At 43.4% G+C, this 24364-nt stretch overlaps 2 protein-coding genes across 4 annotated transcripts; both read right to left on the bottom strand.

Moving 5' to 3' along the window:
* Positions 1-239: 239 nt before the first annotated feature.
* Positions 240-5880, bottom strand: LOC115391000 (sialoadhesin-like). Of its 3 annotated transcripts, XM_030095080.1 has the most exons (9): positions 5755-5880; positions 5063-5362; positions 4762-4995; positions 4561-4665; positions 4219-4431; positions 2801-3130; positions 1094-1436; positions 955-1012; positions 240-873 (listed from the first exon to the last, which is right to left on the bottom strand). In XM_030095080.1, exons 1-9 carry the CDS (start codon positions 5807-5809, stop codon positions 703-705), a joined length of 1809 nt encoding a protein of 602 aa, XP_029950940.1. In that variant the 5' UTR covers positions 5810-5880; the 3' UTR covers positions 240-702. The 3 variants fall into 3 exon arrangements, with proteins under 3 accessions (XP_029950940.1, XP_029950942.1, XP_029950943.1); XM_030095082.1 differs by lacking the exon at positions 2801-3130; XM_030095083.1 differs by lacking the exon at positions 5755-5880 and having other exon boundaries at positions 4762-5192.
* A 10441-nt stretch (positions 5881-16321) lies between these two features.
* LOC115391149 (uncharacterized) lies at positions 16322-19646 on the bottom strand. The gene is made up of 8 exons (XM_030095268.1): positions 19516-19646; positions 18821-19120; positions 18520-18753; positions 18319-18423; positions 17981-18196; positions 17365-17694; positions 16983-17239; positions 16322-16459 (listed from the first exon to the last, which is right to left on the bottom strand). Exons 1-8 carry the CDS (start codon positions 19568-19570, stop codon positions 16322-16324), a joined length of 1635 nt encoding a protein of 544 aa, XP_029951128.1. The 5' UTR covers positions 19571-19646.
* Positions 19647-24364: the final 4718 nt, after the last annotated feature.

The following is a 24364-nucleotide window of genomic DNA, read 5'->3' as shown; positions in this document are numbered from 1 at the left end:
GTTGTGTTGTGGCTTTTGGTGTTGCGTTGTGAAGTTATGTTGTTGTGTTGTGGCATTTACAGTTTTGTTGAGACATTTGCTGGTGTGTACGTACGTAACGTGTCTACCCAGTCTCCAGAAGGGCCTCGTACATAAAGGTAAAACAATTGTTTATCTTCAGATATCAGGATTTCCTTTGGCGTTAAGTTTCCTCTCTGCAACATTTATGAAACACATCTTGTCACGCATGGCAGAGAAAATACATTTTAATGCAGAAATATGATGTAGTACAAGAAATAAAAATGCAACAAAACAAAAAAGGAAATTGGTGCTAATGCCAATAAGTATTAACTATTACTAAGGCATCAAAGAAAATAATATGGCAATTAAAAATAAATTATTGGTTATAAAATCACAGTAAAAAGAACTCAGGGTGATTCAGGCTATTATCGGCAGCCTGAAACTTTCATGTATGGCTTTGCATTAAACATGTTTTTCACTGAAATGGATATTTTTAACTGCTTGGAAACAGCATTGTCTCGAATGCCAGATATTCATGCCACTAAATATCACCCATGTATGAATGAACATGGAAACATGCAATTTAGATCATCAAACTGTGTTTCAAACGAAGCGATCAGTCGGTGTCACTTTGAGCTGGACTGTGGTGGAACCAGCTCGATCTGCAGCACGATGTGAGTGAGCTGTGAGACGGCGCCATGTTCACTCTGGACGTGAGTTGGCTCTGAAATTGATGGCGGCATAGTGGTCTCCCTCTGGCTCTCGGGGCTGATGTGGCTGAACCAAAGAGGAGAGAGGACCTGTCTTCTTGGAGAAGTGGACGCTGCTGTAGTGAAGCTCCTGAACTGCTCCTCCAGCTGAGACGTCGGCACTCTGGAAACCAAAACATCATCAATTAAAAGACAGAAGAACTTACATTCGTTTAAAATCAGTTGAGTCATTGACCTTTTTTACCTGCTGCAAGCTGCTTGAGGCTTCATTTCCAGGGGACTGAGTAGAAGTCCTCTTTGCTCTGTTCAGTAAAATATAATTGTAAGTGAGAGTGCGTTAACTTGTGGATGCTTCTGATCTGAATCAGATCAGTGTGACTCACCTCACACACACGATCACAGAGAGGAGGATGAAGAGCAGCAGAACAGCAGAGACTCCTGCAGCGACCACTTCCCACATTATTGTCACACTTTGGACTTTAAGAGTCTTCACAGCTGATGTGTCTGAGATGTTTGAGCCGGTTCTGACAGCACAGGAGTAGCTTCCTGCATGCTGATGGCTGAATGCTTCTAGAATCAGGTGTTTGTTGTTTAAGTTCAGAGGTTCACTGTTGAAGAACCACATGTAGTTTGAGTTGTGAGTCAGAGGACAGCTGGTGCTGCAGGTCAGAGTGACTCTCTGACCTTCTGTGACCTCTGGAGAAGGAGTCACCTTCACGTCCAGATCTGTGAGAAACATACATGACGAACAAACTGAGGTTTTACTGTTTTCCAAGATAACCAAAAGTTGAATTCTGCTGAACTCTAAAAATATTCTTTCAGCCATCATAAAGAAGCATGAAGTTCTATACTTTGTACTTTAACCTAAGACTCCTTCACCTCCAATGGAAAAAATCCACTTTGAAGCTGATGCTGGAGGTTGAGAGGTCCACCAATATAAGTTCACCACCAATGGACTCCATAGTCTTACTGGGTGATCTCAACACTTGCGTTGGCAATGACAATGAAGTAACCTGGAAGGGGGTGATTGAGGGGAACAGCCTGCCCAAATTCAAGCTGTGTCTTGCTGATGGACTTCTGTGTTCTACATGGATTCTCCACAGAAAAACCCTATGTTCGTAGACAAGGAGGCTCAACGCTGTATTTGGTTCCAGGGCTCCTTGGGTCTCAGGTCAAAGGTTGACTTCACCCGGGTGAAAAGAGGTACAGAGCTGTTAGCTGATCACCTCTGAGTGGTGAGCTGGATCAGATGTCGGGAAAGACTGCGGGCGAGACCCAGCAGACTCGAGCACAGTGTGAGGGCATGATGGGAGAGGCCAGTTGAGAACAATGTCCAAAATGAATTCACCTTCCACCTCCATGAAAATGTCTCCAGTGTACCAGACCAGGTTAGGGACATAGAGTTTGAGTGGACTTTATTCCAAGACCTCGACTGTGGAAGCAGCTATGGCCCCATTGAGCCCTGTCATGGTGGACACCCAGGGACACACTGGTGGACATCAGCAGTCTGGGGAGGTGTCAAGCCTAAGAAGGAGGCTGTTAGCGGCTGGCTGACTCAGAAGGTTCTGGACTCAGCAGAAAGGTATTGGCATGGTGTAAGGGTCACGGCTGTTGCATTTGCAGAAGCATGGATCAGATCTAAGAGGCCATGAAGAGGGAAATTTGGTTGGCTGAAAAGAGGTTCTGGGACACTATCTAGTGCGGCTCAGACAGTTGGAGAGGGCTATCTCAAGCTGTGCTCAGTTAGACAGCAGGGTATCATCCAACCTCAAATGAGGATGTACTCCGAAAGCAGAAGGAATGCCTTGGGAATCTTCTGAGCATTTGGGACATGCCTACCTTACAGTAGGCAGGGCTTGAGGCTTCTGGGGTGTTTATGTCCATTTCCCATCACACAATAAACTGTTAGCAGCGAAGACTCAGGAGTGGTTGAGATATAACTTCAGTGGTTTCTTCAAAAGTCTTAATTCTACATTCCAACAGATTCAGCTTTTCTGTTTTTGAATAAGTAGATTGTACATTGTGAAAACACCATCAGCATTATAATGAGGTGTATTATGCTTTTGAGAGAGTGTGAGAAATGTATTTACCTGTTACGATCAAAGTCACTCCAGGAGAGCCAAATAGGTTTATATATCCATCAAACTCTCTGACATTGAACCTGTATTCTGCTGAGTCATTCTTCTGAACATTTCTCAATGTGAGGATGTGTTGGTTCTTCTTGCTGCCATCAAACTGCACTTTACCTCCATCCTCTGTCAGCACCTTCATTTCTCTCTTTGTTTGATACCAATTATTGGACTTTGGCTCGAAGGATTTAGAATAATAATATTGACATGAGATGTTGACTGAGGATCCTTTCAGAGCACAGATTCTCCTGCTGGCATAAACAACTCTCCAACAGCTCAGATCACTAACACCTGGAGATGAAATTAAACAAAAGAGGCAGTTTAATGACTGAAGTCAGTACAAGTCCGACAGAAAGTGAACTGATCTGCTTTGTACGCTGGTCACTGCTGGTCTCTGATGTGCAGGTGTGTTTGATTCCTAAAGTATACCTCCATCAGGGTGAATGGGTGAATGGTTTTAAATCTAGCAACTTGGTTTTAAAGACAGGGCTCCCTCAGGTCTGTGTTTTATCTCCCATCCTCTTCTCTGCATACAGCAATAACATCTCTTGCAGCAGTGAAGGAATGACACTGGTAGAGCAGGTCCAGTCCTTTAAATACCTGGGGACTGAGATTGATACCTGTCTATCCTTCACACAGCACACAGACTCCATATGCAAGAAAGCACATCAGCGCCTCTACCTACTGAGAAATCTAAGGACTTTTAATATCAGCAAGGACATTTTAACTCTGGTTTACCGTTCACTCATTGAGTCCATTATCACATTCAACATCACATCCTGGTTCAGCTTGCTCGCCATCAAACACAAAACCAGACTCTCCCGTATAATACATCAGGCCAGCAAAATATGTGGTTCACTACACACCCCGCTGTCTGAACTATACAACCGCTCTGTGATCAGGAAAGCCACTGTGATCACAGAGGACCCCTCCCATCCCCTTCACCGCTCGTTCCAGCTACTGCCATCAGGCAGAAGGTACAAAGTTCCACTGGCCCGGAAAAACACTTACAAAAAATCTTTCATTCCATCTGCTGTAACCATCCTGAACAACTTTAAATGATACATTTCACACTTTTAACACTTTTGATAACTTTATTTATTTTTTATTGTGTCTTGATGGGAATGTGTGAATGTGTTTGTGAGCCTGTCAAAGGAGAATTTCTGTCACCATTGGGGACAGACAAAGTTTTTTTTTCTATTCTATTCTATTCTATTCTATTCTATTCTATTCTATTCTATCACCTTTGATTTTTACATGGAAACTCAAATACAGTGCTGTTGCTGCACTACCTCATCACAGCTGACTTTAATCGTTTTGAAATTGTGGTGACAAGAACTCATGATTTGAAACTTCAACATGTATTAGTTGATACTCACAGACATGAGCAGAGTTCAGGTCCTCGTGGTCTTTCACAGTACAGAAGATTCTATCTGTTGAAGGAATCCCAACCATCACCTGTGTATCATTTCCATCATAACGGTTTAGGTGGTAAGATTGAAGTGAAGTCACAGCATCAGTCAGGGGACAGTTGGTTTTACAGGTCAGTTTGAACACCTTTGGAGGGACTGGAGTCCTTTGTACATATAATTCTGTATGGAAATAAAACACGTTGCAGCAGTTCATTGATGTCATTCATGTAATAAAAGGAACTGTTAAAAATGTCAGTATAAAATAACAAAGGTGTGTGAGTGGGAGGAGTGTGAGTGTGTGAACTTAACCTGTGGGATATGTGATGGAGCAGGACTCATCTGCTGACGTCTGCTCAGAAGAACACATTCTGCCTTTAGCATAGGTCACAGTGAAGCAGGTGTGTGTTACAGAGTCTGCACCAAACCAAAGACATGCAGTCATTTGTCAGCTGTGAAAGTGTGGACACAGAAATGTTCCAGCATGATGAAAAGCTGCTTGTTGTCACTCACCCACTGAGACTGGAGGGGCTCTGAGGTCCTGGTAGCCTCTGATAGCACAGGAGTATGAGACTGCTGAGTCACTGCTGACCAGCTCTTGGTACCAGGGAGACCAGTCCTCATAGAGAAAGTCTCCGTTCTTGTACCAGATGTAGGCTGCAGGGTTTTCAGTCAGAAGACAGCTGCTGCTGCACATCAGAGAGACTGTCTGTCCCTCAGTGGAAGGAACCACCTTCACCTGAAGGTCTGAACAGAAGCTTTACTCATTTAAGAGCTCAGACATTGAGAACAAATGTTGTGACAAATCTTTTACCGAATACGGTGAGATGAACGGCATGTTTCCAACAGTCCCATGGCGTCTCAGTAACGCTGCTGCAGCAGTAAGAGTTTCTATCAGTGTCTCTCAGATCATTGATTGTCAATGTGGGGAAACTTTGCTGTGACTTGTACGTCACACGAGGTTCATCTGCAGATAAATTAGACCGAACAGACATGTTTCCTCTCCTTTGTACAGTGTACCAGTTCTTTATTGAAGTGAGATTTGTATTTGAACAGTTCAGATGAACTGAAGAACCTTTTAAAGCACAGATGTTGGTTTGTTGTGCCTGAAGCCCTGTAAGAGAAGATTTCATCAGTCAACAACTTGAAGAGATGTGTCCAGTTTTGATAACATCCCTCTCAGCAGAACAACTTAAAATCCTGCTCATGGCTCGTCTCTTCCATCCATTCTTTCTACTCTCACATTATCAGAGGTTGAAGCTGATCTGAGCTAACATCTCTGCAATTTATAGTTCATCCTACAGAGTCTGCTTTTCCATAGCTGTGCTAACACGACAAAAAACTCAGTAATTCACTTTTAACAACCTTCAAACATTGTTCAACAAAGTTTACAGTAACAAATCAGCACATGGAAAACGTGGAAACTCAAAGACTGAGCCCAGATGCCACTAGTTTGTCATGTTCTGTAACAGTTTTCAATTTTGAGATGAAAAAAGGCATTCTTACCAGAGACACACAGAATGGAACCCAGAAAGAAACATCCAACTTCTGTCAACAACATGATCACTTCTGACGTCGACTAACAATCCAAAAATTTGACTGACACTTTATATTATCTGTGGTTTGATCAAAGCTTAACTGACTGAAAGTCTTGAAATGGAGAGCAGCTGAGCTTCACAGAACATGCTGAGGACAAAATGAACCCCTGATTATTTTTGGTGTCTTAACGTTCAGTCTGAATGTGAGCAAAAATGTCACTTCTGTATTTTTCTTCCTTCTTTCTTCTTTGAAATCCCTTGATAAGAAGTAAACTAAGCAATGTGTGATGTGCTGTCTGAAATGACAAAGTTTCCTTTTTCACAGCAGTTTTTCTTTTTTCATTTCGTTCGTGTTAATCTCCAGTGATTAATCAGGTACAAACCAGTTGCAGATTTGATGTTTTCTTGAGATTAATTGTCTGATGAGGCATTTTTGTGAAAAGTTGTTTTTCTGCAGTGAAAGAGGAAACATTTGAGTCTTTCTTTAGTTTCTCTGTAGTTGAAAAAATGTTTAAAGAGGAACCTGCAGACCCAACCCAGTCTCACTCCAAATTAATAGCTACGTTGGTTCACAGCACATAGTGCAGACTTGTCACGATAAATGCCTTGCTACGTTTGATCATCCGAGTCTTTCCTGTAGGCCTTCAGGTCACGTGACTGCTGTGTCTCTGCCCACTCCGATGAAAAGCATGGTGGACATCTCTTTTGTTTTCAGTGGAAAATGCTGCATTTCAAGATAGTTTGAAGACTTGCCTTCGTTTTGATGACTTTTCTGGAAAAAAATGTCCACTTTATCCCCGTATTCTGCGGTCAGTTGATGCACATTAGTTTATTCGTTTTGGCGTCTGTTCTTTCAGCTTGATGAGAAACATTGTAGCTACGCTATGATTCGCTTGTTGCTAGGGCAGGTGGTTGCTATGGACACGTTTGAAGCCGGAAGGAAGCTGATTTGCGTCATGGACTAATTGAGTTTTTTTTTTTTTTTTTTTTTTTTTTTGACGGATCATGTTGCTCTGAAACGTAGTTACGTTTCTGTTCCTCTGCACTGAATATTGAATTCACTTTGATTTTAAAACATAACTGAATCTTTAAAATATTTTCTGAAACAAACATTAATCCCAGTCAAAACTATTGAAAGGAGAAATCTCTGCATTGTAATTCACTAATTCGCTTCTCTAGAGACAAATATAATTTTTTCTAAATATGATCCAAAAAGCCTATGCCTAAAATGCCTGTGTTAAGACAGATGATCAAACTTCTCAAAGTTTCAGGCTTGAAAGAGGTTCCAGGCAGGGCTGTCCACTCTCGCCCTCTCTCTTTGCTCTATTTGTTGAACCACTAGCAGCAGCAATCAGATAGAACACTAATGTAAAAGGAATTCAAACAGCAAACATGAATCACAAAATATGCCTCTACGCAGATGACGTGTTACTCTTCCTGAAAAATGCACAAACATCACTTCACGAAACAATAGAGTTAATGGACACTCAGAATATTCTATAAATTGGAGTAAATCAGCAGTCCTGCCAATTAACTCCACTTTTCTAAACACATCTAGAACCCCCTAAAAGCCAGGGAACATCAAATACCTCGGTATTACCATCTCTGCCAAACTGTCAGACTGACACCCCTCTCATTAAAACAATAAAAGAGGACCTCACTCGATGGACAACACCTCCCATTTCACTCATGGGAATAATTGTAACCATCAAAATGATGATCTTGCCAAAAATTAATTGGAATCAGAAACAGAATAGTCTTTACTGTCATCACAACAAGTTACTGAAGTTACAAGTTACAACGAAATTGCTTGGGTTTTAAAGATGCCCAGGCAGCCAATTATGGCACTCCATCTTGAAAAGGAAAACAGAGTTAAAGGAACTCAGACAGAAATTGGGGGAGGGGGGAGGGGTGGTGGTAAAAAAAGATACATCAATTCAGATCGTGGTTCCAAAGGGAGTCGTGATTAGAAGTGAGAGACCAAAAAAAAAAAAAAAAAGCCAACCTGCGCACATACATAGCAAGACACATAAGTACATAGCAAGACACATAAGACGATCGCTATCAGACTAACGGATCAGTGGTTGCAGCCATCGTCGGCACCACACGTCATGACCACTCGTGAGCAGCAGAAGAGTGGGGAAGGAGGCGTTAAGAGTGGGGGGGGATGTGTGCATATGTGTGTGGCTCTATCAGTTCATCAGTCCATGTACGTGTGTGTGGTTGGCCCGTCCTCTCTGCGCTCCAGCCTGGTGACCTCCGTGCAGATGATAGTTGCCATGGGGATGTCCTCCAAGGAAGCAGTCCAGAATGGGAGGGTAGCATTCAGGAGTCAGTAGAGGGAGATAGAAAGCGATCGCGTGTCCTGTATCTTCTTCTGGGAGATTGTTTTGAATTCCAAGGGGCGCCAGATGCAGTCAGAAGGTATCTTATTATCTTGTTTTGGTGTGGAATGAGTCGATGTGACCTTCCAGTTATCGTTGGTTCTCAACTGTTGTTCAGACAGAAATACAATTACATTTTTTTCTATGATCCCAACAACACCTTGCCTCATAAACCAGCCCTGCCCACTCCTCATCTACGTTTGGAATTTGGAGTTGGGCTCAGTCTTGGTAGGAGCCCATAGAAAGGGATTTCACTTGGTCGTGAAACGGCCGAGCCAATCAGCGTTGCTGTTTTTTGTTTTCAAATTTTTTTGGTGAATTCCGATGGCTAAACCGGAAGTGACGCCATCACTGCACGTAGCAGAGATTACGGACTTTAACTTTAACCATCATCTTAAAGCTGCAGTAAGTAAAGTTATAGCCAAAATACCAAGTATTACAACAATTAAGCAAGAGCAAAAGTCTGTGCTTGGTGAGTTTCATACAGGAAAACAAGTTTTCGTGTGTCTTTGCGTCTAGGGACGCTAGAGCTAATGAGCTAAAGGTAACCCTTAGAGAAGCAAACGCATTTTGATGACGCATTTGTTTTGAAGCGCTAATTGGCTGAAGTACGCTGTCAGTCAAAGGAGTAACCGACACCCCCTGCAAGAAGTTTCTATGGGCTCCTATCCAGACTACGCCCAACTCCAAATCCAAACGTGGATGAGGAGTGGGCGGGTCTGGTTTACGAGGCGAAACAACACCACCCAAAACCTGATTCAACAACGTCGACTCGCACATTTCAAAATTTCATGAAAAAATAAACCACCTAGTATAAGTTTAATAACTCTTCAGAAATCAAAATATCAAGGTGTTTTAGTGCTACTGCAGTTTAAAAATTACTATTTTGCTAATAAATCAATATACATCCTAAAAATGGACCAGTCAGCGCCACTAGATGAAAGCTGGTTAGACACAGAAAAAACCTTTTTGTGGAGAACTCCGAATCAGTGATCTTCCATTCCTTAGTCCTGCCGTCAAAAATCACAGATGCTTCAAAAGCATTAAAGGAGAACTATGCAAGATTTGCCTTAGCACTCCCCTTACTGGTATCTTGTGAAAGCTCATTTTCATGAACATTCTCTGTATCACCCCCCCTCCCCCACCCCCACGCGCAGAGAGCGTCCCACTCCCGTTTCCTTTTTTCCGCTCGTCTTTCTGTCTTTTTGGTTCTGCCATCCGTGAGCACCTAAGGGTGGTGTTGCTAACGCTAGCAACAGCTTTACATGCTTTTATACTTGTACTCTTGTACGAGCGCCGTAAAGCAGGTTTGTTCTCGCGAGATGTAGTCAGGTCTGCTCCTCTGAAATTGCAAGCGCTGTTTTCAGGACACAGACCCTGGGGGGAGTGGAGGGACCGGCGAATCACCGTGCCAAGTCTTTGTTTACCCCCACAGGGATGCTGAAAAACATTTAATATCAGCACATCTCTGACAGCATGGTTGGAATTTCTCAAAATAACTGGGTCTTCACTTATCCCCTGCAAACTTACAGCCATCTGGAACAATCCTGACATCCTGCAAGGGAACAAAAAAAAAAACAATAAACTTTCCAAAAAACAAAGGAATAAGAATCTTCGAACAACTTATCATAGATAATTAATTTATTCAGTTTAACGACTTAGTGGACGCTTATGGAATCAGCCAAAATAATTACCTAGAATACCGTCAGCTTAAATCAATAATTCAAACCAAATTTTATCTAGATCAGGTAGACTTAACTCTGCCTCCCTCAGTAAGAAGTTTTCTTAAAGACCTCTCCACTCAAACATCTCTCAAAAATTGGTTCAATCTTATCACACTCAGATACTACAATATCTCTCCTAATCTCAAAAATGGGAACCTGCACTTTTGGTCACAAATATGTACAAATATTTTCAAAACAACAAACATCAATATACGGCTCATACAGTACAAAGTACTTCACAGAGTCCATTTTACAGGACAAAGAATGTTCAAAATGGATTACACCCCCCACTAATATATGTTCAAACTGCACAAGCAGTCTCCCAGATAATTATCTGTATGCACTTTGGGCTTGTACACCAGTTCAAACCTTCTGGCAAAGGATTTGTGAAGAGCTTTCATCATACGCGGATCTAGGGGGTGGCTACTTGGGCTCAAGCCCCGGATGTTTTGTCAAGAGCCCCGGATCGCGGATCCGAGCTGGTCTGAGTATAATGTGCAGTACAGGAATTCACCAGAGAGTGGCAGCATGCGCTGGAGAGCAGCCAGCAGTCTGCCGCCTGTCCAGAAGAAGAAGCGTTCACGCCTATGGGTGCCAGTCGCTGCTCCTTGATTCTACTGCCAACCAGAGTCGACTCATAATGGATATCAGAAGCTTTTTCAAAAAGCAGACATCGCCACCAGCAGCAGCAGCAGACGCAGAAGCTGCTACACAGATTGATGTTCCCGGTTTGTGAAATTCTGACTGATTTTAATCGCTGGCTATCAGTATTATCCGTTAATACCAACAACAACACAACTGCACTGAAAATGAAAGACAGCAAGATCAATGTTACATCCCAGGATAAGACAAAAAACCCTTTATGAAATATGAATGAAAAGTATTACTAGCAAAATGATTCAAGTGTTCATTGTGCAGGAAAGTGCTCCCTATCAGTGCTGTCATTGTATAGGATGTTTTTGGATTATTATACTGTACTACGGCAGATGTTTAAGCTTGTCCTAACACTTTTGGGTGGTTCAATCAACAGTTAATAATGAAGTATTTTTCAGCTAATCCAAGGGAGTTTAAAACAGTTCATTTATTTAAAGAAGAGGGACAATTTTCTAATCTCATCAAGAAACATTTCAAACATTTAAACTCAATATATCAGTATGTTTTATAGGTTTTATTTCTAAATATTTTTATTTATTTTAGTTCATGTATGAGTGAAGAGGAAAAGACAGGAGATGATCCACATTTAACATTCAAAAAAGGCATGACAAGACATGAGAACAGCTCTGAAACATTGTATTTAAAGAGTAACAGAGGCAGAAGAGAGGAAGGAGTGAAAGAGAAAGTGAGGGGTAAAATGAACAGGAAATCATAAAAAATGTGCAGAGAAAGCAAGAGAGAAGAGACAGGAGGATGAAGACAGGATTGAAGAACAGAGCAGTAAAGGACAGCAGAGGTGCCAGCCAGGATCACAGGGAGCCTGTAAGGTATTTTATTTCTTTAGTTTATGATCAGTCTGAATAACTTTTGTATTTTATATTTTTTTCTTTCTGTTGACATGAGGCATAAAACAATGACTTCAAGGCTGCTGGTGGTAAGACATTTGCATCATTAAAGGGTCTGATTTTTAAGTGTTCTCTGTGCTTTTCTCAGCTTTCAATTGGTGGTAAGCTGATGTAAAAAATAAATTAATTGAAAAAATAAAGATAGTGTAGTGTGCGTGGCACAAAAAATGCCGGAAAAAATAAATCGGTATCTGCACCCTCAGGGCTAAGCCCCTGATCTCCTAGAATCCTTGGCTTTCATTATGCCTTGGCCACCCAATACCGGTTTCACCTGAAGTCTGCCTGCTTGGCGACCTCACAAAAATTACATTGGAGAAAATTAAATCCCACATGCTGCTGGTATCCATAAACATAGCCAAAAAGATCATCCTCCATCCGTCCATCTATCCATTTTCTACCGCTTATCCGGAACCGAGTCGCAGGGGCAGCAGTCTAAGCAGAGATGCCCAGTAGGCCTGTGTGGTATACCGGTTTATACTGAATACCGGTTTTTATTTTCGTTATGATATGAATTTTTCATATACCGCAATACCGGTGAACAGCCCAAACAACGTCCGGAATGTGGTCCGGAACGCAGTGGTACAGTGTTTCAGCGGGGGACCCATTTCACTGCTGCACACCAACAACAGTTGTTGGCTGCCGGTGAGAGCTCTCAAAGTGAAGCACACGCTGTTTACCCAGAGGAACTAATACCAAAAAGAGGAGCCATGTCTGTGATTTGGAAGTTTTTCGGCTTTAAAAGGTCGGACGTGGATCAAACAACTATCTTTCGCAAATGCTGTTGAGCAGAAGTGTTAGCCGCCGGTGGTAACACTAGCAATTAGCTTCACCACCTTCGCCGGAAACACATTTTAGAGAACCGGGAATGTCATAAACTAAGATCCACACCCTCCACATCCACAGCTCAATCTGCAAGTAGCAGTTAGACGTTCAATCAAGATGCGTACGCTAAAAGGACTGCATATGAGAAAAAAAGCAAGCGATGGGTCGAGATGACGATCGCGATCACGCAATCTAGACATAAAAAAAAAACATGATGCAGTCCTTATGACAGTCAAATGGGCTATTTAAAGCCAATCAACTGCAGTAATTATTTTCTTATTAGAAGAAAATGTAACAACACTCTTGCATGAAAAAAAAAAAACCTCAAATACCATGAAACCGGTATGAATTTGAAAAAAAAAAAAAAAAAAAAAAAACGTGATATGAAATTTTTGCCATACCGCCCAGCCCTAATGCCCAGACTTCCCTGTCCCCCGACACTTCCTTCAGCTCTTCTGGGAGGATCCCAAGGCGTTCCCAGGCCAGTCGAGAGACATATAGTCTCTCAAGTCTGTCCTAGGTCTTCCCCGGGGTCTCCCCCTGATGGGACATGCGTGGAACACCTTCCCAGGGAGGCGTCCAGGAGGCATCCTCAAGAGGTGCTCGAGCCACCTCAGCTGGTTCCTCTCGATGCGGAGGAGTACTCCGAGCTCCTTCCTGGTGACTGAGCTCCTCACCCTATCTCTAAGGGAGCGCCCAGCCACCCTACGGAGGAAGCTCATTTCAGCCTCTTGTATCCAGAATGTTGTCCTTTTGGTCATGACCCAAAGCTCATGACCATAGGTGAGGGTGAGAACGTAGATTGACCGGTATATCGAGGGCTTCGCCTTTCGGCTCAGCTCCATCTTCACCACAACAGACCGATACAACAACCAGCAACTGCTGCACTGATCCGCCTGTCAATCTCAAGCTCCATCTGTCCCCCACTCGTGAACAAGACCCCTAGATATGTAAACTCCTCCGCTTGGGCCAGAGTCTCTCTATCGACCTGGAGAGGGCAAGCCACTTCCTTCCAGTCGAGGACCAGACCCGTTGCCAGGCATCAGTCTCAGGGGGGGCATTTCAAGTGTATGGGGGGGCACAAATGTGCGTTCAGCAGGGGGGGTGGGGGGTGGGGGGTGGGGGGGTGCGGGTGGGGGGGGGGGGGGGTGTTGGTGCGTGCTCGTACTAATATACACTCAACAAAAAAATAAATGCAACACTTTTGCTTTTGCTCCCATTTTTCATGAGATGGACTTAAAGATCTGAAATTCATTCCAGATAGACATTACCATTTCTTTCAAACATTGTTGACATTCATTCATTCATTCATTCATTGTTGACAAATCTGTCTAAATGTGTGATAGTGAGCATTTCTGCTTTGCTGAGATAATCCATCCCACCTCACAGGTGTGCCACATCAAGATGCTCATCAGACACTATGATTAGTGCACAGGTGTGCCTTAGACTGTCCATAAGGTAAGGTAAGGTAAGGTACTATATTATACAGTGAATGTACAACAAAATTTGTTCTCTGCATTTAACCCATCCATCGATGCCACTGAGGCATTCCATATGGAGCAGTGGGCAGCTGCGGGGAGCGCCCGAGGACCCATCTCCAGATGTGGGGTCAGGTTAATGGTCAGAATCACCTGACTGGAGGATTGGGTGCATGTTATCGGTTGACGGGGGAAACCGGAGATCCCGGAGGAAACCCATCCAGACACGGGGAGGCAAACTCCACACAGAAAGGCCCGCACGGTCCGGGGATTGAACCCGGGACCTTCTTGCTGTGAGGCAAGAGCGCTAACCACTCATCCACCGTGCCGCCACTCATACAGAGTAACTCATAACTCATAACTCATACAGAGACCGGACGGCCCTTAACAAGGGGACCCGGACTCCGTATTTCCGAAGCACCCCCCACCAAACACCACGAGGGACGAGGTCGAATGCCTTCTCCAAGTCCACAAAACACATGTGAACTGGTCAGGCGAACTCCCACGAACCCTCGAGCACCCTATGGAGGGTATATAGCTGGTCCAGTGTTCCGCGACCAGGGCGAAAACCCTCATTGTTCCTCCTGAATCCGAGGTTCAACTATTGATCGAATCCTCCTCTCCAGTACGCTGGATTAGACTTTCCCAGAGAGGCTGAGGAGTGTGATCCCCTATAATTGGAGCACATCCTCGGGTCCCCCTTTTTAAAAAGGGGAACCACCACCCCAGTCTGCCAATCCAGAGGCACCGTTCCTGACTGCCACGTGACGTTGCAGAGACTTGTCAAACAAGACAGTCCCTGCATATCCAGAGACTTAAGGTACTCAGGGCGAATCTCATCCACACCCGGTGCCTTTCCACCGAGGAGCTTACCAACCACCTCGGTGACTCCAGCTTGGGTGATGGACAAGTCCACCTATGAGACCTCAGTCTCTGCTTCCTCCGCGGAAGACGTGGCGACGGGACTGAGGTCCTCGAAGTACTCCTTCCACCATCCTATAATATCCCCAATTGAGGTCAGCAGCTCTCCACCTCCACTGTAAATAGTGTCAGTGGAGACCTGCGTTCCCCTCCTGTGGTGCCGGACCGTTTGCAAGAATTTCTTCGAGGCTGACCGGTAGTCCTCCTCCATGGCCTCCCCGAACTCCTCCCAGACCCGAGGTTTTGCCTCCACAACCACTCGGGCTGCAGTTCGGTTTGCCTGCCGGTACCCTCCAGCTGCTTCTGGAGCCCACAAGCCAACAAGGCTCGATAGGACTCCTTCTTCAGCTTGACGGCAGCCTTGACTTACTTCCGGTAACCATCACCGGGTTCGGGGGTTGTCGCCATGACAGGCACCGGAGACCTTACGACCACAGCTCTGAGCAGCTGCTTCGACAATGGAGGTGGAGAAGATGGTCCGGTCTGACTACATGTCCCCAAGATCATTCTCATCAATTGGAAGTAGTTTAAATATACATCAATATAAAAAAAGCCTATTTCTCGAACACATCACACTGGGGAGAATATCTGCTAGTAATCAAATCAAATCAAATCAAACTTTATTTGTATAGCACTTTTCAAATCAATAAAAACAACACAAAGTGCTCAACAGTAAGAACAATCACAGAAACAAAAAGAATAAAAAACCACGCCATCAAACAGTATGCAACACACACACACACACACACACACACACACACACACTTGCATTATATTGCACAGAACAGAGGAGACATGGCATGGCACCGAGCATCATGGGAAAACACCACCAGTGGGGCCGCCCACACCAGGAGAAGTTGAGGGTCATTAATACTGGGGCCCCAGCGCATGACCCCCAAGCCCGTCAGACCAAGGGAACCCGCACACCGAAGTGTGGAGCCCCACAGGCCAGCTGTGGCCAGAGGACCCGAGCACAGTAACCCCAGCACTGGACCAACTAAGTAAGTAAGAAAAGTAAGTAAGTAAGTAAGAAATACAATCAGACACAATTTGAGTCCACATGGTCTCCACTGATTAAATACACCATGTAGCCCTGTGGGGGGGACTGTGGCTCCGCCCCAGGGCTTCTGGGGTTTGCTGTGGCAGCGGCTTGGCGGCTCGGGTACCTGGGGGCGTGGTGGGCTTTAAGGGCCCCCTGGCGCCCATCCCAGAGGGGGTGGGGGTCTCCCTGGGGGCCATCGGGGTGGGGTCATGGGTGGGAGGTTCCGCAGGGGCCAGGGTTGGGGCGCCTGGGCCTCGCCGTGGTGCTGGGTGCTGGGTCTCCCCCTCCGCCACGCTCCTCCTGGTGGGGTGGGCTGGCTCTGCCTACTGTGCTTCGGTGCCGCCCCTCCTGGGAGTGGGATGGGGTGGAGGTGGAGGGTAGGGAGGAGAGTGTGTGTGTGTGTGTGTGTGTGTGTGTGTGTGTGTGTGTGTGTGTGTGTGTGTGTGTGTGTGTGCGCAAGTACATGTGCATATGACAGAGTAACGATGGAGGCAGTGACTCAGGTTGATTCTGGTGACAAAGTCTGAAAGTGTCAAATGGTTCCAACAGTGGAACCTGTGAGCAGTGAACTCTTGTCAACGACGGAGCAGAAAATAAAGTGTGGTTTAGCGGGCAGGCCGTGTCGGGATGGTGTGGTAGACGTCGTGTGAGTGCGTCTGAGAGAAGTGGAGTCTGCTGTAGAGATGATCGTCCTGCTCTGCTGACCCAGCTGTGTCGTTCTCATACATGACGTCAGGACTCAGCTGAAGACACGAGACAAATCATATGGACACAACATGAGTTAAACTTGTTCTCCTGTTCAGCAGTGGAAATATCTATTCAGCCAATCACATGGCAGCAGACCAACACATGTATGCATGCTTGTATGCTCCAGAAGACTCTGTTACAGTTTTAATCTGACAGATCAAACATGTGGTTCTGAAGAATTTTAGTCTAAATTATGATCCAGCATTGACAGAAATATCAGGGAACACCAGAACATAATAGAAAGATAAACTCTGAAAAAAACAAAACAAAAGAAAACCATCCTGTTTCTTACCTGCTGTGTGTTTTTTGACATTCCAATTCCTGAAGATTGACTGGAAGTCTTCTTTTTCCTGCTTTTCAAATTGATGACAATGTTAATGAGTGAACAGTCAGTATTAATGACAATGATCTGAATCAGATCAGTGTTTCTCACCTCACACACACGATCACAGAGAGGAGGATGAAGAGCAGCAGAACAGCAGAGACTCCTGCAGCGACCACTTCCCACATTATTGTCACATTTTGGACTTTAAGAGTCTTCACAGCTGATGTGTCTGAGATGTTTGAGCCGGTTCTGACAGCACAGGAGTAGCTTCCTGCATGCTGATGGCTGAATGCTTCTAGAATCAGCTGTTTGTTGTTTGAGTTCAGAGGTTCACCGTTGAAGAACCACATGTAGTTTGAGTTGTGAGTCAGAGGACAGCTGGTGCTGCAGGTCAGAGTGACTCTCTGACCTTCTGTGACCTCTGGAGAAGGAGTCACCTTCACTTCCAGATCTGGGAGAAACATATCAAACAAAGATGTAACTGTTGTTCAAGACAACATTGTACATTTTGAAAACACCATCGGCATTATACAGAGTTGTGTTCTGCTTTTGAGAGAGTGTGAGAAATGTATTTACCTGTGACGATCAAAGTCACTCCAGGAGAGCCAAAAAGGTTTATATATCCATGAAACTCTCCAACATTAAACCTGTATTCTGCTGAGTCATTCTTCTGAACATTTCTCAATGTGAGGATGTGTTGGTTCTTCTTGCTGCCATCAAACTGCACTTTACCTCCATCCTCTGTCAGCACCTTCATTTCTCTCTTTGTTTGATACCAATTATTGGACTTTGGCTTGAAGGATTCAGAATAATCATATTGACATGAGATGTTGACTGAGGATCCTTTCAGAGCACAGATTCTCCTGCTGGCATAAACAACTCTCCAGCAGCTCTGATCATCAACACCTGGAGATGAAATAAAAGAAAAGAGGCAGTTTAATGACTGAAGTCAGTACAAGTCCGACAGAAAGTGAACTGATCTGCTTTGTACGCTGGTCACTGCTGGTCTCTGATGTGCAGGTGTGTTTAATGTCTAAAGTAAACCTCCATCACCTTTGATTTACATAAAACTAGAACATGGTGTTGTCGTGTCAATGTGTTTTCCTTGATCAGAGCTGATTTACATCATTGTCAAATCACGGTCTTAAAAACATGTAAAGTGAAACATCAATATGAATGAGTTGATACTCACAGACAAGAGCAGAGTTCAGGTCCTCGTGGTCTTTCACAGTACAGAAGAATCTGTCTGTTGAAGGGATCCTCACCGTCACCTCTTTATTATTTGGTTGAACTTTATTTTGGTTGTAAGACTGAAGTGAAGTCACAGCATCAGTCTGAGGACAGTTGGTTTTACAGGTCAGAGTGACCTGAATTGAAAAGATTGAAAGAGTCCTTTGAACATGTAACTCTGTATGGAAATAAAACATGTTACAGCAGTTCATTAACATGTCATAAATGGAACTGTTTAAAATATCAGTATAAAATAAAAAAGGTGTGTGAGAGGGAGGAGTGTGAGTGTGTGAACTTGACCTGTGGGATATGTGATGGAGCAGGACTCATCTGCTGACGTCTGCTCAGAAGAACACATTCTGCCTTTAGCATAGGTCACAGTGAAGCAGGTGTGTGTTACAGAGTCTGCACCAAACCAAAGACATGCAGTCATTTGTCAGCTGTGAAAGTGTGGACACAGAAATGTTCCAGCATGATGAAAAGCTGCTTGTTGTCACTCACCCACTGAGACTGGAGGGGCTCTGAGGTCCTGGTAGCCTCTGATAGCACAGGAGTATGAGACTGCTGAGTCACTGCTGACCAGCTCTTGGTACCAGGGAGACCAGTCCTCATAGAGAAAGTCTCCGTTCTTGTACCAGATGTAGGCTGCAGGGTTTTCAGTCAGAAGACAGCTGCTGCTGCACATCAGAGAGACTGTCTGTCCCTCAGTGGAAGGAACCACCTTCACCTGAAGGTCTGAACAGAAGCTTTACTCATTTAAGAGCTCAGACATTGAGAACAAATGTTGTGACAAATCTTTTACCAGATACGGTGAGATGAACGGCTTGTTTCCAACAGTCCCATGGCGTCTCAGTAACGCTGCTGCAGCAGTAAGAGTTTCTATCAGTGTCTCTCAGATCATTGATTGTCAATGTGGGGAAACTTTGCTGTGACTTGTACGTCACTCGAGGTTCATCTGCAGGGAAATTAGACCGAACAAACTTGTTCCCACTCCTGTGTACAGTGTACCAGTTCTTTATTGAAGTGAGATTTTTATTTGAACAGTCCAGATGAACTGAAGAACCTTTCAAAGTACATATGTTGGTTTGTTGTTCCTGAAGCCCTGTAAGAGAAGATTTCATCAGTCAACAACTTGAAGAGATGTGTCCAGTTTTGATAGCATCCCTCTCAGCAGAACAAGTTAAAATCCTGCTCATGGCTCGTCTCTTCCATCCATTCTTTCTACTCTCACATTATCAGAGGTTGAAGTTGATCTGAGCTAACATCTCTGCACTTTATAGTTCATCCTACAGAGTCTGCTTTTCCATAGCTGTGCTAACACAAAAGACTCAGTAATTCACTTTTAACAACCTTTAGACGTCATTCAAAAAACAAAGCTTACAATAAAAAATTAGCACATGGAAAACATGCAAACTCAAAGAGTGAGCCTGGATACAGTCAGTTTGTCATGTTCTGTAAGAGTTTTCAATTTTGCGATAAAATAAAAGTCATTCTTACCTGAAACACACAGAAAGAAACCCAGAAACAAACATCCAGCTTCTGTCAACAACATGATCACTTCTGATGTCGACCAAAAATCAAAAAGTTCAACAGTCTGACACTTTATACCTTCTGTGGTTTAATCAAAGCTCATAAACTGAGTCAGGTCTCAAAATAGAGACCAGCTGAGCTTCACTGAAATCGCTGAAGACAAAATGAACCACTGATTATTTTTGGTGCCTTAACGTTCAGTCTGAATGTGAGCAAAAATGTCACTTCTGTATTTTTCTTCCTTCTTTCTTCTTTGAAATCCCTTGATAAGGAGTAAATTAAGCAATGTGTGATGTGCTGTCTGGAATGACAAAGTTTCCTTTTTCACAGCAGTTTTTCTTTTTTCATTTTGTTCGTGTTAATCTCCAGTGATTAATCAGGTACAAACCAGTTGCAGATTTGATGTTTTCTTGAGATTAATTGTCTGATGAGGCATTTTTGTTAAAAGTTGTATTTTTGCAGTGAAAGAGGAAACATTTGAGTCTTTCTTTCGTTTCTCTGTTGTCGAAAAAAAAATATTTAAAGAGGAACCTGCAGACCCAACCCAGTCTCACTCCAGATTGTGTCATGGCTGCACTGGTCCACAGCACACAGTGCAGACTTGTCAGGATAAACGCCTGCCAGTGCCATGTTTGAGTCTTTCCTGTGGGCATACAGTATCTTCAGGTCACGTGACTGCCGTGAGTAACACCCGCCAATGTAATAATGCCCAAAAACGTAACAAACCACAAACGTTATAAAAATATGCAGCTTTTAATGTAATAATCCTGCAAACGTGACACATTTTCCACAAACGTAATAGCCGCTGCCTACTACAAACGTAACACGCGATTTCCCGCAAACGTAATAACTGTTACGTTTTTAGAGATTTATTACGTTTGTGGGGAAGTGAAAATCTTCAACTTTCAATGTTGTAATAACTTCCCACATATGTAATAATGCAATGAATAATGGTTGCTACTGCTGTTTGATTGTTGTTGTTCTTACCTACTAATAGCCTTCTGACCGTGGGTCCGGAAAAGCTCTCTCTCTCTGGTTTCAGTGGTGAATAACTGAATTAGTAAACCTTGAAATTCTTACCTAGACTGAAAAGTGGTATGTTTACTAAAGAGCAATAAATCAAATTTTTCTTCTTTTTCTTTCATAGTTGATTGGGGTTAACCCTAACCTTGAAATCTGGTTAGTCAAAAACAATGCCAAATAAATAAATAAATGCAGAAATAAAATGGGCCTACTGAAATGTGAAGGTTGCCACATACAACATCGCAATATAGCAGTGACGTGCAGTCAGGGGAGGCAGGGGAGGCACGGCCTCACCTGTCATCACAGAAAGAAAAAAATATAAAATGAAAAAATAAATCAAATGGTTCTATTTATTCAGCAATGTGCACTTTAAAGTTATTTTCCATGTAACCTCGCCATTTTTAGATGTTTTTTTTTCAAAATCGCTGAATTTTCACATTTACCGTTCAAATACTAAGAAGAGACGTGCGGTGAGGCAGCAGCCGGCTGAGCCTCACCATGGAATGCGCAATGACTGCAGTGAGACGGTATTACTGTCGCTCTGTGTCGCTATTAAATGTTTAAATGTTTTTATTATATGAACTAAATTTCCATAGTTTAGCGGGTGTATATAATATACAGTGTTTTTAAATCAACAACTGTATGTGTGTATAACGTGTTTCTTGTGCTGAGCATTCATAAAGCGCCTGCGAAGAGGCACTTGGTGAGGCACGCAGTTCTCCTGCCTCATGCCAGGGGGCGCTGGTTACCCCAGGGATTCTTCTTACTACTCCACAGCGGCAGAACAATAGAATTAGTGACAGCAAACTACAGCAGACAGTTAGCGAGTCAGGTGCAGCCGTCCAGATAGTTTTTCCTATTGCTTGGATTATATTCAAAATGGACGATAGACGATAAAAAACGTTTTTTATGTGCTTTTTTCTGTGCTACAGTTTGTATATGTAAAGAATGCTGATATGAAGTTTTAAACAAAACACGTTAACAGTTGCCAGTCAAATGGTGAATCAGCTACTCTGCAGGCTTCATGTTTGTAAATCTGACTGATGACGTCAGTGCCTCACCAGCCATGAACCTCACTGCACGTCACTGCAATATAGGCTGGATAACACAGACACACATGCCTGTAATGAATTTGAATTGAATTGAATTGTGTCAGGTCTTGCCTATTTTGGCTATTTATAAGTGTTGTGTTTACAAAGAAGCAATTAATCGAGATTTCTCAACATCTTTGTTGAAAAAAATGGATGAGTGAATTATACACTGTCAAACTCTAAAAGGCTGAAGGCTGTAGCAAAGAGGTTGATGAAAAAAAGAATGCACAGGCTGGATATATAGATTTAGCCCTATTTTATTTAGGATATTTATTGTTACTTTATCGTCGAATAGTTATGGAGAAATAAACGCTATTTTAAACCCGGTTTTATTTGTCCATATCAACCAACTAACTCCATATTATCTCGCTTAATATGCCAATTGCATAATTTACGATGTGTGTATTTGTGTATCGTCACATCTGTCGGGGGGCGTGGTGCCACCGACACGAGAGGGTTATTATTGGATTCAGAAGGAATACGATCCCATCTTTAAAGGCGCTATCCGCGATTTTAATTTTACCAGGATGAGAAAAATGCTTTTTACATCATGTACTACGAAGTCCATGCTATATTTCTGTGAAAAAAAAAAAAAAAATCACACATTGATCAGCGTGTTTTGGATATCTGGCCCTGCAAAGCGCTGCCTGAGGATTTAGCGTGACGACCTCTCTGCTCCACTGGCAGCAGCCGCAGGGGGGGGGGGCGGAGCCAACATTACAAATTCATTTTTGCAAGCTACTTTCTGCATTGAACATGTAGTGACAAGGTAAAATATGGTTTACCTGAGACAAAGTGGCCATTTATTTTGAACAAAAAAGAGTCGAAGTGGCTTCTGCTGTGTTTCCTCTGGAGGATTGTGCACGCAGGGATGTGCATGTAGCGTCGCGCATGCTGAGTGGGAGCAGAGCAGAGGGGGAAGTGGGAGGGTTTTCTCAATGTGAGGAACCAGTCAGAGAGCTCGGGGGCGGAGCCAACATTTCAAACTGAAGTCAGGTCTCAAGGATAGCTCCTTTAATGATATGCTGGCTGTACAGCCTGGTCTACATTCAATAAACTACAGTAGATTAACGTTTGGTCGGAGGGTTCACCCCCCACCTGTTTATTGGCAGGGCTGATACTGACAGAGGACGTAAACTACAGTATGTGATTGGCAGAGGGAGATTATTAAAAAATCCAGTGAAATTATGAAGAAATCTGGATTTATTACTCATTTGTAAACACAACAGTTATCAGTCAATAGGCAAGGAACCAAAGCGCTGAGAGAGAGAGAGAGAGAGAGAGAGAGAGAGAGAGAGAGAGAGAGAGAGAGAGAGAGAGAGAGAGAGAGAGAGAGAGAGAAAGAGAGAGATGCTTGTGGTTTAGGGGGACGGGGGCGGAGTGGGGACGGGGGGATCTCTGTGATCGTGATCACGGATCATCTGGATTCTGTACCCAGTCGGCTATTAGTAAGTAAGAACAACAACAATCAAACAGCAGTAGCAACCATTATTCATTGCATTATTACATAATATGTGGGAAGTTATTACAACATTGAAAGTTGAAGATTTTCACTTCCCCACAAACGTAATAAATCTCTACAAACGTAACAGTTATTATATTTGTGGGAAATCGCGTGTTACGTTTGTAGTAGGCAGCGGCCATTATGTTTGTGGAAAATGTATTACGTTTGCAGGATTATTACATTAAAAGCTGCATATTTTTATAACGTTTGTGCTTTATTACGTTTTTGGGCATTATTACATTGGCGGGTGTTACACCATGTCTCTGCCCGCTCTGATGATAAGCATGGTGGACATCTCTTCCACTTTCGGTGGAAAACGCTGCATTTCAAGATAGTTTGAAGACTTACCTTTGTTGATGTGCTTTATTCCCATATTCTCCGGTCAGTTGATGCACATGAACCGTAGTTTATTTGTTTTGCCGTCTGTGCTTTGTAGCTACGCTATGATTCGCTTGTTGTCAATCACAGCTGATCCACTGAGACAGCCTGGATTCAATGGGTGCAATTCTAATTGGGCATCAAAAAAAACAGCTGCTCCACTGATTAATCGAGGAACCCGGACCCAGTGGGCGTAAGGTTTACTGAACCCCGGGCTCCTACCATGTGGAACCGGCTCCCAGCTCTGCTCCTTCTCTCGTTTCAGTGTAATTTCATCGTACGACTGTCATTTCATTGTATTGCTACATGTCATTGATGATTGTTCCTCTTGTAGCCTATGTACTCTGTGTTTATATATGAATTGTATGTAGATACAAGAAACTGTCTGTCCTATCTCCGTCTCTTTCTGTCCCCTCACCACAACGGAACAGCAGAAAGCCGCCTCCTCTGAGCCTGGTTCTGCAGGTTTCTTCCTGTTAAAAGGGAGTTTTTCCTTTCCACAGTCGCTCATGCTTGCTCATGTGGATCTGTTGGGTTTTCTCAGTTAAAGTGTCGAGAAACGACCATGTTGTAACTGGCACTTCATAAATAAAGCTGAATTGAATTGAATTGAATTGAATTGAATTGAATTGAATTGCTAGTGCAGGTGGTTGCTATGGATGCGTTTCAAGCCGGAAGGAAGCTGATTTGCGCCACGGATTATTTGAGGGTTGTTTTTTGTTTTTTTTCCTGACGGATCGAGTTGCTCTGAAACGTAGTTACATTTCTGTTCCTCTGCATTGAATAATGAACTCATTTTGGTTTTAAAACAAAACTGAAT

Source organism: Salarias fasciatus, chromosome 6 (assembly GCF_902148845.1).
Source record: "Salarias fasciatus chromosome 6, fSalaFa1.1, whole genome shotgun sequence".
Lineage (NCBI taxonomy): Eukaryota > Metazoa > Chordata > Actinopteri > Blenniiformes > Blenniidae > Salarias > Salarias fasciatus.
This window is presented reverse-complemented; position numbering and strand designations above follow the sequence as displayed.